Source organism: Cotesia typhae, unplaced genomic scaffold (assembly GCF_013202065.1).
Source record: "Cotesia typhae breed Kobodo isofemale line unplaced genomic scaffold, CoteBio_Ctyphae scaffold_13, whole genome shotgun sequence".
Classification (NCBI taxonomy): Eukaryota; Metazoa; Arthropoda; class Insecta; order Hymenoptera; family Braconidae; genus Cotesia; species Cotesia typhae.
The window spans coordinates 10,253,713-10,272,940 of record NW_027423774.1 but is presented as its reverse complement, the minus strand read 5'-3'; the positions used below and the strand labels follow the sequence as shown (position 1 = coordinate 10,272,940).

The 19,228-nt window shown below is 30.6% G+C and overlaps 2 protein-coding genes across 6 annotated transcripts in view; both read right to left on the bottom strand.

Annotated features, from left to right (window-relative positions):
- LOC141534887 (uncharacterized) overlaps positions 1-19,228 on the bottom strand; it is a 132,356-nt gene that overhangs the window by 43,098 nt on the left and 70,030 nt on the right. For 4 of the 5 annotated variants that reach the window (XM_074254501.1, XM_074254499.1, XM_074254503.1 and 1 more), the window contains one exon: positions 16,202-16,542. The exons of the other annotated variant lie outside the window; for it this stretch is intronic. In XM_074254501.1, the coding sequence (XP_074110602.1) occupies positions 16,202-16,265 (64 nt within the window). In that variant the 5' untranslated portion in view covers positions 16,266-16,542. The remainder of the gene's footprint in view (positions 1-16,201; positions 16,543-19,228) is intronic. 5 annotated transcript variants of the gene reach the window in all.
- On the bottom strand, positions 3,655-16,059 carry LOC141535159 (uncharacterized). The gene is made up of 4 exons (XM_074254983.1): positions 15,996-16,059; positions 13,621-14,151; positions 13,178-13,369; positions 3,655-3,731 (listed from the first exon to the last, which is right to left on the bottom strand). The coding sequence occupies exons 1-4, from the start codon at positions 16,057-16,059 to the stop codon at positions 3,655-3,657; spliced, it is 864 nt and encodes a 287-aa protein (XP_074111084.1).

The following is a 19,228-nucleotide window of genomic DNA, read 5'->3' as shown; positions in this document are numbered from 1 at the left end:
TTTTTTCTTTCTAAGTATCAAAGTTTTATGTAATATTACTTGATTTTGTTATTAGTTCAATAAATAATTTATCGTATGCATGGGTTATTCTGTCTTTATTTGTTATTGTTTAATTTTAATATTAGTTTAAATCCTTAAGTGCGCACACTTGACCCAAACGACTCTATATCAGCTAACACTGCGTAGTACATTGCGTTTTTAAAATTTTCAATCTTATTATCATACTCATCGTTTAATTTTGTAGCATGTAGGAGTTTACTTTCCACATCGTCATTATCAAATTTTTAACACATGTTTAAGTCATTAGACTTTGTCGGTTCATCACTCATTTCATTTGAATTTTTATTAGTTGTCAATTTTCGCGGTCCATAAAATTTTCCCTCCTCCGGTTTCAATAATTGATAACCAGTAGGAGTGTATCCAACTAAAATTACTGTTGAGGGTTTTATAATCTCCGATAATGCGCACTTTCTTTTTCTTTTATATATATATATATATATATATATATATATATATATATATATATATATATATATATATATATATATATATATATATACATATAATTTGTATGACTCGTCTAGAATGATGAATCATTACAAAATAGTGAGTGACTAATTTTCTATATTCAGTAGAAGAATAGACGCTCAAGAGTGAGCATCGTTCATATTTAGTTTCTTCATAATTTATATACATGTAGTTATCTTATTATGTCTATAATAAAGTTCTGTCGCTCAATTCTTGTTAATACGTTTATTGATCCTAGTTAATCCTAACAGGTTATGGGCCCAGGACATCCTTGTTAATAAATCCGAAGTGTGATTAATTGTGATATTCAAAATGGCTACGAATACAAGTGCATCGCGTGGATCTGCGCGGATAGAAATGTTAACGCGAAAAAACTATGACACGTGGTGTATTCAAGTCGAGGCGCTTTTGACAAGGTATGATCTATGGGAATACATAGATGGAACGAAGATCATCCCGGCCGCTGGTGAGGGTGAAGAAGCAGCGTCAACCGATGCAGCCAGAGCAGAATGGTTAAAGAATGATAAAAAAGCGAAATCAGAACTTGTGATGGCTATTCAACCAACCGAACTGCATCATATCCGTGGATGTACTACTTCGCGTAATGTATGGATGCGTTTGAAGTCGGTTTACGCATCACAAGGTCGTGCGCGTAAAGCGACATTGTTGAAAAGACTTACACTCCAGTGCTTGGAAGAAGGTGGTGATGTAAGGGATCACTTAGCAAAATTTTTTGATGCTGTAAATAAATTGAAGGGCATGGATGTGCAAATTAATGGCGATCTATTATCTATCATGCTGTTGTATAGCCTACCGGCTTCGTACGATAACTTCAGGTGCTCCATGGAGTCAAGGGATGAGCTCCCCAGTGCGGACGTCCTCAAAGTGAAGATTATCGAAGCCACCGAATCGAGGGGACTAGACTCAGCAGAAAGTGTAGTAACAGCAATGGTTGGCAATAGTGTGCGCCATGGTAATCGTGAGAAACACAGGATCAGGTGCTATAGGTGCGGAACAGAGGGACATAAGGCTAACGTGGAAAATTTTTGGAAAAAAGGGGTGGAATTTTTTAAAACCTGTTCTTAGCTGACCTCTACAGGGCAAAAGTATAATTCCTACCAAATTTCAAGTTTCTAGATCCGATGGTTCCCGAGATATCGTGATGAGTAAATCTATCTATAGAACAGCTCCTATATATATCACACACAATTTACCATTTTATTTTTAATCATTTAAATCAGTATAATCATTTAACAATATCAACATTAATATTTATGTTATATTTATCTGTTTTATGATATAATGGAGTTTATCCTTCATGATCATTTCAATACATATTAGCTATTTCAGTTATTGATGATTTAGCTACTCTTTCTTAAAAAAAGTATGATTATGAATTACTACTGTCCCAACAATCAATCGATGAAAATCCAAGTATTTGCCTAACATTGTGTAGAATAATACTGTTGAATAATAATTGTATAGAATATTAATATTTAGTAACTTTCTACTTTTATTCTAATCATTCCTATGAATTTAGTTTACAACCGAATTTATTATTACAATTTATTCATTTTATCAGTTGTTTTAGCAACGGTAACCATTGCAACTGTGACCATGGCAACGGTTACCATGGCAACGATAACCGTGGCAACGGTAACCATGGCAACGGTTGATTAGCGTGGGTGGTTGCGCTGGGGGGGGGGGTGAGTTCTATAATTGATGGGTGCCACTTGATGGGTTTCTTAGATTGGCGAGTCAAAATGACATTTTCTAAAAAAAAAAAGCCATTCGGCAGCCGAAATGGAAGTAGATTTCATAAACTATATAAATTCTCATGTGAAGTATAAAAAAAATAAAATAATTATCATAATCATTATGTTTATAATTAATTTAATGTTCCCCTCCTGTTTCACAATGATTAAAATACACGCGTACATTACTCAGGCGGCAATGTAACTTTTTCATCCTTAAAAATAGAGTGGAAAATAAACCTTTCAGCATCAGAATGATAGAAAAAATTTAGAATTTTCTGGGACAATGCGATTCTCTGCGACAACTACCTTACGATGAAATTGATTGTAGAAAGTATTCATTATGTTTAGAGCTGTATTTTTGCTTCCTTTCCTCCTCTCTCCGTGGTAAAGGCCTACAGGGGACCCGCCACGTTAAAGAAAGGGAACGCATCTTATTACACAGTACCTCTTGGGTGATGTGGAAATCTGCGTAATAACTGAACGAATTATTGACTAACTAACATCAGTGTGGCAGAATGACAAGGGGTGTTATTTAACATCTAAAACGACTACAAGAGTAAAATTTCATTGAAATAATCCCAGAACAGATACATTTTTTCGGGCTAAAAATACGCGTAAACATGTAAATTAAAGCTTATTTTCTCAGCTTTAAGATGCAATTGACCAGGATCGAATATCTCAATGTGTTCGGAAGTTACACGAAGGAGAAATAGCAGAAATACTCAATTTTCGAATTTTCAAAATTTTTAAATGCTGTAATTTCTAAACTAATTGACCGATTTGGCTCAAATTTGAACTCGACCTTCGTAATTAGTCATAAACTAAGTATGTTGAGTTTCATTATGATCCGTTAAGAATTGTAGACGGTATCGTGCTGACAAGCCCGCGTTATATCCCATATATATATATATATATATATATATATATATATATATATATATATATATATATATAAATACATACATATATAAACATTTGAACCATATGTATTTTCTGATTCAGCTCGTCGAGCTGAATCAGGATATAGCAAAATTTTTCAAAAATTCCGACATGAGGACAAATACAATAGTTAGATTTCTATGAAATCTACTAAAAAGAGAGAGAGATATAGGGAAGGGGGAAGAAGTCACGGGAGGGGAGGGGAAGAATGAGAGGGAGGAGAGGGAGTAGCATACGTGATGGTAGACGAAAAATTCATTATAGCTAGGAATTGCGTAAAATCCGTTCTTAGTGAGCGTCTACATCACAAATGGAGTAAGTATGCTAAATTTCAAGTCAATCGGGCGAATAGTTTCGGAGATCTCGTGATGAGTGAGTGAGTGGTATTTCGCTTATATATATATATATATATAGCTCAGTTGACCGAACATCAAGTAGGGCTAACCTGAGACAAATCTGTACACGTATATCCGAACATCAAGATTATACATGTACAGATCTTAATCCCTGCAACAGTAATTGAATACATAGTATTAATCACTGTCCCGGAGATCCAACAAGATAATTTGAAATCAATTTAACTCAAGTTCAAATATTCAGATTTACATATACATGTTCAGGTATTAAATAATGTTAATTGAACTTTTATTAAAATGAAAAACACACCTGCTTTATACTCGACACCCGTTTGAGTTTTCAAAACAACGTTGTTTTCGACGACCGTTATTGTTACCTCCTGTTTTGGATGATTTTGACTAAATTTGAAAAAATTCTCAAATTTATTTATCAAGCCTTCAAAGATCTGATCTATCGTTTTTTGTTATAGAACTGTGAAAATTAAATAAATTGATATTAACTTAAATCGTAACTGATCAGTATAAAAATTTTATTTTCAATTTATTTAAATATTTAAATTACTCAGCACTACATTGATACAGCAACAGCATTGTTCAGGTCAGCTAAGAGCTCATATAAAACACTTCGTTAGGTCGACCATCAAATTTATGTATAAACACATAAAATTTGAGACTTCGCTTGTCCCATTGTACGTACTATTTCCTGATGTTTATTTTAACCCTCGTAAACATCTTACGCTCTGTTACTAGCCTGACCAAAAACACGTGTTGCACACAATGAGTGCCTTGTGATTCAGCTAGCTCACTATTTTCCCATCATTTGGGCCTCTCGAAGGTCGTTACTCAACTGTTGTATATTGTACTCGAACTTATTTTAATAGTTTTCTTTGTTATATATATATATATATATATATATATATATATATATATATATATATATATATATATATATATATATATATATATATATATTTTTATTATTACCGTTAAAGTTTAAGTTTTTGCTCGTAGTAACCACGAGTCAAAGAAACTCCTTGTAGGAACACATCTTTCATTCTTTAAAATTTTATTTTTAGATTAATTTATGACCCAAAAAGTTCCTCCAAGTACCATAAATTGAAGGATTAAGATATTGAGGTATGCTAAATATAGATGTTTTACTGATATATATATATATATATATATATATATATATATATATATATATATATATATATATATATATATATATATATATATATTAGGGTCAAAAAAATCGAATAATTTATTTTTGATTTTATACTCTGAAAAATAGGTTCGTAGACACCTAAAAAGAATTCTCTCCAAGTATAAGCTCTTAATTATAACGGGAAGGTCCTCCGCTTTGCGGGTTTCTATTTTTTTCGAATAATCAGATAAAAAAATTTATATCTCGCTTCCAACTGCTTGGAAAAATATTCCGTGGCATAGATTTTGTGAGAAATTGAATGCTTTACAAAAAGGTCTCTTATGACTTTTTCAAAAACTCAACCGATTAAAAGATATTCATAGTTGAAGTTTGGCTATTTTAAGGAAAATATTCGTTTTTATTATGAATTTTATAAGTCGATGAAAAAAATTATTTCGGATTGCGGAACTCATGATTTTGTAGGAAATTTACTGCTCTACAAAAATGGTCTCTTATGATTTTTTGATTAAGTGAAGCCGTTACGAGATATTCATCGTCAAACATTAACGAATATCAATATTTCCAGTTTTTGATCAATAATTCGATAAATTTTAATTTAAACTATGAGTTTCAGGAAAATTTACATAAATTTGAGTTTCGATCGATAAAGAAATGTTATAAACAATTTTTTTAATATTGTTTTCAGTCTTGAGCTTGTTTGATTGCATTAAAACAAGAAATTAGAGCATTTCTTTCGACATATAGCCAATGATTAGTTTAATTTGAAGTGAATGACATATTTCTTTGTCAAATTTAATATGAAAAGTATTGAATCAAGTGAGAAACAACCAGTATTTAACTTTTTTATAGATAAATTTTTTATTGAATTATCAATTGCAATATAATTGTCTATATTTTTAACATAACAGTACGCTATTACTATAAATAATTTCTTTTATTACAATTTGGGAATGTTTTTTGATGTTCTTTGACAACTTGCAATAAGTACTGGAATTGTTCTTCATTTTTTGTCAAGCATTGATTATATTCACTGACTAATGCAACAGCTCGCTCTGCTGAATCATTGACAACTTTTAGTTGTTGAAAGTATTCTTTATTTTCGAGATAACTCTCATTAGTAGGCCATAATTCAACATCGACATCAAGAAAGTCATACGGTAGATCGAAGATTTTGAAAAGATTTTAAATGGCAAGTTCATCGCTCAAATACCATAAGTGCGAAATCATTTTTTCACACGTAGCTGAAGAAATCAAAGGATTGATATGTTTGTACTCCAATAAATTTTTCATAAACTGCAAGTCATGATAAGCAGCAGTTGTTGCAGAAGTTGATGAAAACCAAGCTTTTAAATACAATGTGACTATAAAAATACAGAAATGACGAAGACCATGCAATTCTTTCTGAGAGAGTTTGAATTCATCTCTGAATAGATACATTTTCAAACTATAAATGGCCTTAGCCATCCATCTAGCATGATGAACAGCACCAGGACGTTTGAAAGAAATCTTTTCTTGAGGCATTTCTCCAAGGAAAATCAATGATAATTCCAATAATTCTTTATCTAACTTATTATAACATTTCTTTATCGATCGAAACTCAAATTTATGTAAATTTTCCTGAAACTCATAGTTTAAATTAAAATTTATCGAATTATTGATCAAAAACTGGAAATATTGATATTCGTTAATGTTTGACGATGAATATCTCGTAACGGCTTCACTTAATCAAAAAATCATAAGAGACCATTTTTGTAGAGCAGTAAATTTCCTACAAAATCATGAGTTCCGCAATCCGAAATAATTTTTTTCATCGACTTATAAAATTCATAATAAAAACGAATATTTTCCTTAAAATAGCCAAACTTCAACTATGAATATCTTTTAATCGGTTGAGTTTTTGAAAAAGTCATAAGAGACCTTTTTTGTAAAGCATTCAATTTCTCACAAAATCTATGCCACGGAATATTTTTCCAAGCAGTTGGAAGCGAGATATAAATTTTTTTATCTGATTATTCGAAAAAAATAGAAACCCGCAAAGCGGAGGACCTTCCCGTTATAATTAAGAGCTTATACTTGGAGAGAATTCTTTTTAGGTGTCTACGAACCTATTTTTCAGAGTATAAAATCAAAAATAAATTATTCGATTTTTTTGACCCACCCTAATATATATATATATATATCGGATTAACATTGTCAAGGGCGGTAGAATTTAGTGGGCTTATCGATTCCATATTCGTTTATTTTTACAATAATTAAAATAAAACACTAACTCGTATAAATAATACAGCATCTACAAATATTTGTAATATAATAAATCGGAGGTTAACTAATTATTGGAATATAATTCTATGGTAAAGCGCTGGGCAATAAGTCTGAGAACGAATACGAGGTCAGCAAGATATACTCAACGTCTCTACTCGAGCAATGCTCAACCAGAACTGCTCATCTAAGTACACTAAGTACTTCTTCAAAAAAATATTTCGACAGCTCTTATTGTCTGTCGATACCTTTTTAGTATCCTGTGACCTCGGCTACTTTTGGTGACCACTGTCACTCCAGACTTAAGCCCATTGCCATAATCATAAAAAAACATAATCGGCTTAAGTCATAAATAATTACCAATATTGTATTTTTTACAATTCTGTGTACAACTACTTAAACGATAGATTAAATATTAAGAATTTCCCTGTCTCTGGGAAAACAGTTCGATGTCATCTCCGACATATATATATATATATATACAGGGTGTCTCAGAAGTCGTGAGCCACCGGACAGGGTGTGGTAGAAAATTGGATTCTGAATAGAAAAGTCCTTTACCATTTGTCGATCAGACCCATAGAAAAATTACTACAAATTTATGAAAATAGACCAATGAGGAGCGCGGTTTAGCGGCAGAACGGTAGGCGCAAGAGCGAGCGAGTGGAAGCGCGACAGGCAATGAGTGCGCGCTCGCTTGCACACGTGTGATATCATTGCTCAGTTATAGCGGGATGCCCGCATGCAATAATAATGATCAATGATACTCCTGTAAATAAAAAAAAATTAATATTAGAAAAATCATCCCATAGACAGCCCCATAAAATAAAAAATGTGCGATTTTTTGATAATTAAAACTAAAATTTTCGGTGTCACCGAAAAATGAAAAAAAAAAAAGCCAACAGTCATATTCAATGATACCCTGTAAATAAAAAAAAAAAAGAAAAGTTATAAAAGTACCCCATACACTCTGAGATACAGCCCCATAAAGCCAAAAATTTGCGATTATTTAATGATGAAATTCAAATGATCAGTGTGCACTTGAAGTTAAAAAAAAAAGCAATAAAAATAATCAGTGACACTACTGTAGACCAAAAAAATTGAAAAAAAATAAAAAACTACCCCATAGACAGGGAGATACAGCCCCGTAAAGCCGAAAATTCGCGATTATTTAATAATGAAATTCAAATGATCAGTGTGCACTTGAAGTTAAAAAAAAAGCAATAAAAATAATCAGTGACACTACAGTAGGTGAAGAAAATTTTTCAAAATAAAAAACTACCCCATAGACAGGGAGATTCAGTCCCATAAAGCCAAAAATTGTGCGATATTTCAATAATTAAAATAGAAATTTTCGACGACTACTCAAAATTTCAAATAAAAATCTAGGACTAATAGTTAACTATACCCATAACAATCAGAAAAAATTAAAAATTACAAAAACCACCCCATAGACACTAAGATACAGCCTAATAAAGCCGAGTATTTCGGGATTATTTAACATAAAAATTAAAATATTCACAGTGCATTCGAAATAGAAAAAAATACCAATCAAAATTATCAGTGGTACTTTTGACCATCAGACAAATTTAAAAATTGTAAACACACTCCATAGATACCGAAATATGACTTGATAACGCACAAAAATCGGGATTGCTTAGAAATTAAAATTCAAATTATTGGTGCCCATTGAAAATCAACAAAAGAAACCTTTTGTACTTATCGATTAAACTCCTGTGTATCGAAAAAATTATTATTTAAAAAACCACCCCGCAAACTCCGAATTATGATCCCATTAAGCTGAAAATTTCTGATTTTTAGTAATTAAAATGCTACTTCTCGGTGTCCGTTGAAAATAAATGAAAAGTATGAAAACTCATATTCAGATATACTCTTGTAAGCAAAAAAAAATAAGATTTGAAAAAACACCCCATTAACGGCGAGATAGGACCCCATAAATCCGCTAATTTGTGATTTGTTAGTAATTGAAATTGAAATTCTTGGTGTCCATTTAGCAACAACAAGAGAAACCTATTGTACTTTTAAATTACACCCTTAAAAACATAAAAAAACTTAACTCTTGAAAATCCACCGCATAGACACTAACAAACATCCAAATAAAGCCAACAATTTGCGATTTTTCAATAATTAAAATTCAAATTTTCATATGACACCGAAAATGTCGATATCAATCCACAAAAAATCGATAAATCGCGGCTTTATGGAGGTGTATCTTGGGGTCTATGGGGTGAATTCTTGAATTTTGATAGTTTCATTTATTAATAAGAGTAAATTGGAAAGTGGAATGAGTTTATGCTCTTTATTTTAAGTGGACACCGAGAATTTCAATTTAAGTCAATTAAAAATCGACAAATAGCGACTGTATGGGGATGTATCTCGGTGTCTGTGGGGTGGATTCTAAAATTTTGATTTATTATTTTATAACAGAGATAACATTAAAAAGTACAATAATTTTCTTTTACTTATTTTGAGTAGACACCGAGAATTTCAATTTAAATCAATAAAAAATCGAACAATTGTGGCATTGTGGGGTTGCCTCTCGGTGTTTATGGGGTGGATTCCAAAATTTTGTTTTTTTAATTCATAAAAAAGGTTAAACTGGAAAGAAAGATAATTTTCTTTGAGTTATTCCGAGTTGACACCGAGAATTTCAACTTAACTTCACAAATAATGGAGAAATCGCAGCTTTATGGGGGTGTATCTCAGTGTCTATGAGGTGGATTCTTAAATTTTGATTTTTCAATTCTTTACAAAGGTTACATTGGAAAGTACGATAATTTTTTTTAAGTTATTTTCAGTGGACACCGAGAATTTCCATTTAAATCGATGGAAAATCGAAAAATCGCGGCTTTATAGGGTCGTCTCCTGATGTTTATAGGGTGGATTCCGAAATTTTCTTTTTTTAATTCATGACGAAGATTGAACTGGAAAGTGGGATAGTTTTCTTTGGCTTATTTTCAGTGGATACCGAAAATTACAAATTAAATAAATGAAAAATTGACAAATCGCGGCTTTATGGGGGCGCATCTCAGTGTCTATGGGGTGGACTCCATAATTTTGATATTTTTATGTATGACTGACGTTAAATTGAATAGAAGGATTATTTTCTTTTTATTATTTTCAGTGGACACCGAGAATTTCATTGAAAGTAAATTAAACATCGACTTATCGCCAGTTTATGGGGGTGTATCTCGGTGTTTATAGGGTGGATTCCATAATTTTGATATCTTTGTGTATGACCGAGGTTACATTAGATAGGAAGATTATTGTAATTCTGTTATTTTAAGTGGACACCGAGAATTTCAATTTACGTCAAATAAAAATCGACAAATCGCGAGTGTATGGGAGTGTATCTCGGTGACTCTGGGGTGGTTCCTAAAATTTCGATTTTTATTTCATAACAAAGATAACATCAGAAAGTACAATAATTTTCTTTGACTTATTTTGAGTGGACACCGAGAATTTCAATAACAATCCAAAAAAAATCGAGCAATCCCGGTTTTATGGGGCCGTATCTCGGTGTCTATGGGGTGGTTTTTGTAATTTTTAATTTTTTTCTGATTGTTATGGGTATAGTTAACTATTAGTCCTAGATTTTTATTTGAAATTTTGAGTAGTCGTCGAAAATTTCTATTTTAATTATTGAAATATCGCACAATTTTTGGCTTTATGGGACTGAATCTCCCTGTCTATGGGGTAGTTTTTTATTTTGAAAAATTTTCTTCACCTACTGTAGTGTCACTGATTATTTTTATTGCTTTTTCTTTTTAACTTCAAGTGCACACTGATCATTTGAATTTCATCATTAAATAATCGCAAATTTTTGGCTTTATGGGGCTGTATCTCAGAGTGTATGGGGTACTTTTATAACTTTTCTTTTTTATTTTAATTACAGGGGTATCATTGAATATGACTGTTGGCTTTTTTTTTTTTCATTTTTCGGTGACACCGAAAATTTGAGTTTTAATTATCAAAAAATCGCACATTTTTTATTTTATGGGGCTGTCTATGGGATGATTTTTCTAATATTAATTTTTTTTTATTTACAGGAGTATCATTGATCATTATTATTGCATGCGGGCATCCCGCTATAACTGAGCAATGATATCACACGTGTGCAAGCGAGCACGCACTCATTGCCTGTCGCGCTTCCACTCGCTCGCTCTTGCGCCTACCGTTCTGCCGCTAAACCGCGCTCCTCATTGGTCTATTTTCATAAATTTGTAGTAATTTTTCTATGGGTCTGATCGAAAAATGGTAAAGGACTTTTCTATTCAGAATCCAATTTTCTACCACACCCTGTCCGGTGGCTCACGACTTCTGAGACACCCTGTATATATATATATATATATATTAGGGTGAGTCAAAAAAATCAACTATTTTTTTTTTTACAATTAATACGGAAAAATGGGTTACTAGGCACCTTAAAAAAATTCTCACCAAATATGAACTCTTAATTTTAATAGGAAGATCCTCCGCGTCGCAGTTTTTCATTTTTTTCTCAGTCCAATAGAAAAAAATTCATTCCTCATCATTAATTGGTCGTACAGAAAAAATTTTTTTAAGAATTTTATAGGAAATTTAATGCTCTACAAAAAAGGTATCTTATGTTTTTTCCGTAAACCTCACCATTTCACTAATATTGAAGATTTAAGATTGATTACTTTAAGTCAAATGTCACTTTTGTTTATGAATTTTATAACTCGACAAGAAATGGCTATTATTGAATGGGCAATAGAAATTTTTGTAGCAAATTAACTGCTCTATAAAAATGGTATCTTATGTTTTGGCGATTAAATTAATCGTTCAAAAGATATTCATCCTCACACTTTCATGTATATCAATTTTAAGAGTTTTTGATTAAATAATCTAAAAATTTCAATTTAATCTATCAGTTTTGAGAAAATTTACACGAAAAAAATTTTTTTTCATCAACTGAGAGACTTCAAAATGTTTTTCAAGCTTTTTTTTATGTGTAAGTATTTTTATCTACATTTAAAAAAATTAATTGTACATTATTTATCGCTTAGTTAATTATTTATCAATAAAAAAAGCAAAGTTTTCATTATAAATATATTATGATTTCAGTTTTAGAGAAAAAAATGTCCAATTAGTTATAAGAAAGTTTTTTATTTCAATTTTCAACTGAGCTATTTATTTTCAAACAATTTTTTGTTGCAAGTAGGGTAGTTTTTTCGATGCTCTTTCACAACTTGCAATAAAAATTGAAATTGCTCTTCGTCTTTCGTTAAGCATTGGTTATATTCACTTACTAATGCGACACCTCGCTCTGCCACATCATTAACAACTTTCAATTGTGCGAAAAATTCTTTATTTTCATTATAACTCTCATCAGTAGACCATAAATCAATATTTTTGTCAAGAAAATCATACGGGAGATCAAAGATCTCAAAAGTTTTAATGACTTCTTAGAAACAAAGTCACTTATATTTTTTTGCAGAATTAAATGTAAATTTTTTCTATCAATAATAAATCTTCTTGCTTTAGAATCTGTACTGTCGCGAGTCTTAACAGCTTCGACGATATTCTTCTTTATGTTTAATGGAACGGTATCATCAAAAAGTGATAAAATAGCAAGTTCATCACTTAAGTACCATAAATGTGAAGTCATTTTTTCACATGTAGCCAAGGAAATTAAAGAATTAATTTTACTGTACTCAATTAAATTTTTCATAAACTCTAAGTCGTGATTAGCAGCAGAAGTCGCAGAAGTTGATGAAAACCAAGCTTTTACATACACCATAACTATGAAAATACAAAATTGTCGAAGACCATCCAATTCTTTCTTAGAAAGGTCAAATTCATCTCTAAAAATAAACATTTTTAGGCAATAAATTGCCTTTGCCATCCATCTTGCATGATGAACTGCACCAGGACGCTTGGAGAAAACTTGCTCTCGTGGCATTTCTCCCAGAAAAATTAATGACAATTCCAATATTTCTTTATAGTCATCTCGGGGTTGCGATAACTACCAAAAGTAATCAATTATTCGTAAAAATCAAAAATTATCCTCTACACTTAAAATTGTATTTAAATAATACCTGTAAGTATCGCTTAATAAATGAAGATAGATTATTTTTTCATTCGTAATAATATTAGCAACAATACTATCTTCAACACCAGATTTATACTTCGTTTTATCGAATGTGTCCCAAAATTTTTGAATCTGCCAAATATTGGAACATTTGGTCCGGATGATACTGGCCAATAGACTTCGAATGCACTCCTTAAAATGATCTCATAAATATGATGGCGACATGGTAACCAAATTAATTCTTTTCCTAAGGCCTTTTCAATTTCTTTACATGTACCATGATGGATTCCTGTATAGTAAAAATAGATAATTACACTTTAAGTTCTGTATTTAATAAAAATTGTAACGCATATTTAAAATCTATAAATAAATAAAGAATTATAACTAATGGGCACGTGTCGAAAATTTAATTAATGTATGAAAACAATTCAACTAGAACGATGAAAATAAAATTTTCTTTTAAATATTTTATCATTGATTAGTTACCCGTATTAACCGCAGTCTTGTCAAAACACATCGCCTTGATGTAACTAATTATACCCCATTGATTTAACGTTGACAAGATGGTTGCTGTTTGATTTTCTGCCGATCCACTATTCATTTTTGGAACTCCAAGTAACTGCTCAGTACCAAAAGCAGTCAAAATAATCGGTAATCGATCCACAAATTTCGATTCAGAAATGTCATTCAGTATTTTCCCATCCCAATGCACGACATATTTATCATGAGCTTTGAAGTTATCTTTTAGTCCTATAGCAATGTCTTTTCGTAAGAGCATGCCAGTTCGTTGAATTGTTCGATAACTAAGAGTTGTATCTTCTACATTAACACCAACACTTGATAGAACTGGAGCAATAATGAACATCGCATTTCTACTACTAACATTAGCTCTGTCGAGTGCTGAGATAAGCTCTGGAGTTAGAATATTTATTTTTGCTCGTGTTGTCGGTATTTGAGGCACATACTTTAAATCTGAACCGAAATTTGTAGCTTGACTTAATGTAAGGGTTGAAGATGACTCTGATTCCTCACTTCGAACAATCTCATGGCTAGTTGAGGGTTGATTCAAATCTAAAATAAGCGTTGTTATTTAATTAATGGAAGCAAAAATATGGAACTCATTCATTTTGACATCAAATAAGGAACACAAAGAGTTTTTATTTATCATCTACGAACATATTGACATTTATGATATAATTAATTAGAAAAACAATAATATACTTTATTATTCATAATTTATAATCAATTTAATTTATTTTCAATTCTGATTAAAATTTATAATAATTAAATGTTGTAAATACTCACGACTTTCATCTACTTCCATCGTATTCATAGTACTGTTTATTTTATTTGGGTTATTTGAAAGAATTTCTTTCCGGGTATCACTTTTTTGATTTGAATATAGTTCACGAATATCATTATCAAGCAGTTTTATTGATTTATGATCTACAATATCAAATAATGCTTTGATTTCATTCTGAAATATTATTACATTTTTGTTTTGGGCTGATGATTTTTTCGCACAAAAGATTTTGCAATTTCAACCATCAGTTATGATAGGGAAGAATTTTTTGTATTACATTAGTTGATCCACTAGTCGGAATCTGGTTGTTTCTCCATACTTCAATAACTTGATCAGTTGCGCTTTTAGCACTTTGTTTGATAGAACATTTTAACACTTTGAGCTGATAAAAAAAAACACTCATAACCTCTTTCACTGTTGGCAACTTACGTTCTGAAATTTTTTGCATGGGTTTTCCGATCAAATGAATTTCCTTATCCATATTTTCGATAAATATATAAATGTATGTAGTGACCGCAAAATTTGTAAATATTTAGTCGTTTTATCACATATACAAGATCATAATTTGTGGAAACACTAGAAATGCTGTAGAAAATGTAAACAAATAAAAACAATATAACTATAAAGAAAAATGTAGGTGGCGCTAGTTCACAAGGGAAACAGAGTAAATAGAATACAAAACAAAAATTCAGTACAGATGAAATTTTCCCAAGGACAATATACAGCTGTAGTGGAAAAATTTTTTAAGACGTTTTGAAGACGTTATAAAAAAACAACATGATCGTGATTTCTAATGATGAAAAATAAAAAGTTGGGAATTATTGAATAAAAATTTTGAAAACAAAATTCAAATAATACTTACATTAAAGACAAAAATGAAATTTTCTCAAAACTGATAGATTAAATTGAAATTTTTCGATTATTTAATCAAAAACTCTTAAAATCGATATACATGAAAGTTTGATGATGAATATCTTTTGAACGATTAATTTAATCGCCAAAACATAAGATACCATTTTTATAGAGCAGTTAATTTGCTACAAAAATTTCTATTGCCCATTCAATAATAGCCATTTCTTGTCGAGTTATAAAATTCATAAACAAAAGTGACATTTGACTTAAAATAATCAATCTTAAATCTTCAATATTAGTGAAATGGTGAGGTTTACGGAAAAAACATAAGATACCTTTTTTGTAGAGCATTAAATTTCCTATAAAATTCTTAAAAAAATTTTTTCTGTACGACCAATTAATGATGAGGAATGAATGTTTTTCTATTGGACTGAGAAAAAAATGAAAAACTGCGACGCGGAGGATCTTCTTATTAAAATTGAGAGTTCATATTTGGTGAGAATTTTTTTAAGGTGCCTAGTAAGCCTTTTTTCCGTATTAATTGTAAAAAAAAAAAAATAGTTGATTTTTTTGACCCACCCTAATATATATATATATATATCTATATATATATATATATATATATATATATATATATATATATATATATATATATATATATATATATATATTTTAAATTAAATAATATCATTCGTTAAAATATTTAATAATATTAATTTTGTCCATCATGTATGTTATTATATAAAAGAAATATCGTTACTGTCGTTCTGTTTAAATTTCAAGTTCCCTTTAATTTTAAATTTTAATATAGTGATAAATGACATGATTATATTATTTTTCATGCCTTAAAACTTATCCAAATTAAATCTCTTTACGCGTATTACTTTTAGCCGTAAAATTTTTACTGAGAAAAATCTATTTTTTAACAAATCGTATTATACATATCGTTCAATTGATTTTACTTACGTGCAGAATTAAAATCAATCTGCATGTGCTCTTCTGTCGTTGACGTTGTTGGTTTTGATTCCATTGTCACCAATTAACCACTTTTGAAAATCAATACCTTTCAGAATAAACACTAATTTTCGTAAACAATTCAATTTGCCAAATTATCTTAATTCACGCAGTGGAAGCGTGCTGGGCCCATAACCTTTTGGAGTTATGGTTTATAAACCGTTAAGACGCCCAAAAAGAGATTAAGTGAGCACTCAAAAGATGCAGACGTTCTGAACCCTTAGTACTTCAGTAGGAGGAGAGAGGCTGCGCCACATGTGCAGTAGAGTCAAATAGCATAGCCGCTAATTGTACTATTTTAACAATTTTAATTGAGAATTATTTATTATTATTAAATCCAATATTAATATAACTTTATTGCCGTTAATATTAATTTTTTAAGATAAAAATTTCAAAATATGAATTTATGCTTTCGCGCGCCTCATCTGTGCAGGGCTTACGTCTCTTTTTAATACTATAAGTTTTCATAAAGTCTGGCTTTCCTGTCTACAAACTGCATAACCTATTATTATCCACTTCAGTTTAAATTTATATTGTGTTGTTTACTTGTCACTTTGTGTTTATTTAAATTACTTAAGTCATTTATATTGCAATATTTTAATTAAAGCTGACAGAAGTTGTATCAAAATATAAAGTTAGAAGAAATATTTAAAAAAATTGAATGAAGTAAAAGTATTGTTAATTCATGGCGGAGTAAGAAAAAAAAACGGGTTAGACCGCAATCAGCATCTACTGAAAATACTAAGTATTTATTGTTTTAAAATAATATTTTTTGATAAAGTTTATCTCAATAATTGTCCAATATCAATAATTAATTTATTATTTTACTAATAGATACGCAGACAAGACTCTAATAGGACATGATTTTGAATCACCGTGCCATCATCCTGTGAAAAGTAAATTTAAATGCTCGAGTTTAACAATCGACGAGATTTTACAGAATCGAAGACTTTTCAATCGTCAAAAGACTAAAGTTTCTAAGATATGTTGTAAGAGGGTTAAATTATCCTAAATTGATGTCGCCGGATATCCATAATTATTCGATGCAGCACTGGCACGTCTTGATCTTCGGGTCTAAAGAAAGAATGAGAGGGGGTATTTCTCGATTATTATAGGTGAGCCCTGCAGTGCAAACGGAAGAAGTAGTGTGACCGCCAGACAGAGTGTCACGGAAAATGAAGAAGGACCGATCCCCGGAGTAGTGACGAGACAAGGGAAACCAACTACAACTAGGGCTTCATCCTCATGCAGTGAGTTAGATCATCGTTTTATTCGTGAAGGTATCAATAATTACTCTGAAGGAAAGAATTAGATCGTGGTTTACCCAATACTCCGGTTACTTCTCCCTTTAATTTATTAATTTGATCATTTAATCGACAATTATTTAATTAATCAAGATTTAATACTATTCGTTAGTTTGAACTGAGTGATTTTCAAGGGGGATTATATCTGACAGTAATTCAGTCGACCTTGAGAGATAAATTCTTGTAATATTCTCAGTAAGAAATTTTTATCAGCCGAAATTAATCCATTAAATTTATTTAACATCTGAAATTGCTTAATAAATTGAATTAATTCTAAAATCATTTAACTCGGTAAAACAAATGATTAATTTTTATGCTTGAAAATAATCGACAAGTGTTTTCTCGTGAGGTTTTTGATCAAGCGTCAGGAGAATTTGACGTTGTAGTAAATCCGATATACCCAAGTTCAAAATAACCAAACTAGCGAATGTTCCAGCGTCTAAAATTGAGTGTGTCGATTTTTGTGAATGGAAATTTAAAATGGGATTTTTGTCGAAAATTATGTTAGGAATTATTCATTGAATTCATTTATATTGCAAAATATTTTATCACTTGTTAATTAATGGATTCGAACTTAAGTTCGTAAAATTTAGACAATTTAAAATTACATTGATTACTGAAGATTAATAATTATCAGTGTAGGCATTAGTCCAAGAATTCAGTTACTTCATATTGAAGAATTTCACTAATAGTTTTGGCTATAGTTAATTAATTTTCGTCGCCGATTTTTTGAATAATTTTGAATTTAATTACCAAAATTATTATTATGATTCAATTAATTATCAAAAATCATTCTGTAAATTCTCGATCGGAACAATTACTATGTCGGCAGATTATTAAGACCTCTGTCTACATATTTTAATCTATTAATTCAAGATACAAAGACCTCTTGTAATTAAATAATTATTGTTGTATTAGTAAGACTATAGCAATAAATTAGTTAAGAATTTTGAATCCAGAATTTAAAGTAGCAGTCGAAAATAAAATTTGAGAATGTTTAGTTCAAAGTTATTTTGAAATTTGGTTGTTAATTTGAAATTGTTAATTACAACTAATGATTGAATATTTCAATCAAGTAATTTTAAATTAAATTAACCATTATCACTTTTTAAATTAATAAAAATAAAATCATTACAAGTGTGGGTTATGTGTGTGAAGATTTGTATGGGTAATGTGTGATAGAGAGTGTTAATAGTGTTGAGTTGGTCCTGGTTAGCCGTTAGTTAGACTAGACGATCTCTGTCACACTGCAGTCTTTGTGCAGAGTAATTAAATAGTTCTGGTTAGCCGTTAGTTAGGATATAATTGTAATTGATTATGGTGTGTGTGAGTAAGCGCATAATTTGTTAATTTTTGTTGTTGATAAATATCGATATCTTTTTAATTAAATTTTTATTATTCAACAGCACCTTCCTCCACTCTCTCTAGTTTAAGATAAGTTTTCTCTGCTCTGGACCGGTTCAAGAAACCGTGATAATAAACCTAGTGGCGCCCTAATAATTATTCTAGTTTGTTGTTTATTTTTAGTTTGTTTATTAATTGATTAGGGGCCAATTGGACAGTAAATCAAAACTGTTACAATGTTCTTAACTAGACTTATGGGTCCAAACAAGCCAGCCCAGATGAACTATTCAGCTACAACAAATAAATCGAAGCTTCGATTATTCAGTAATCA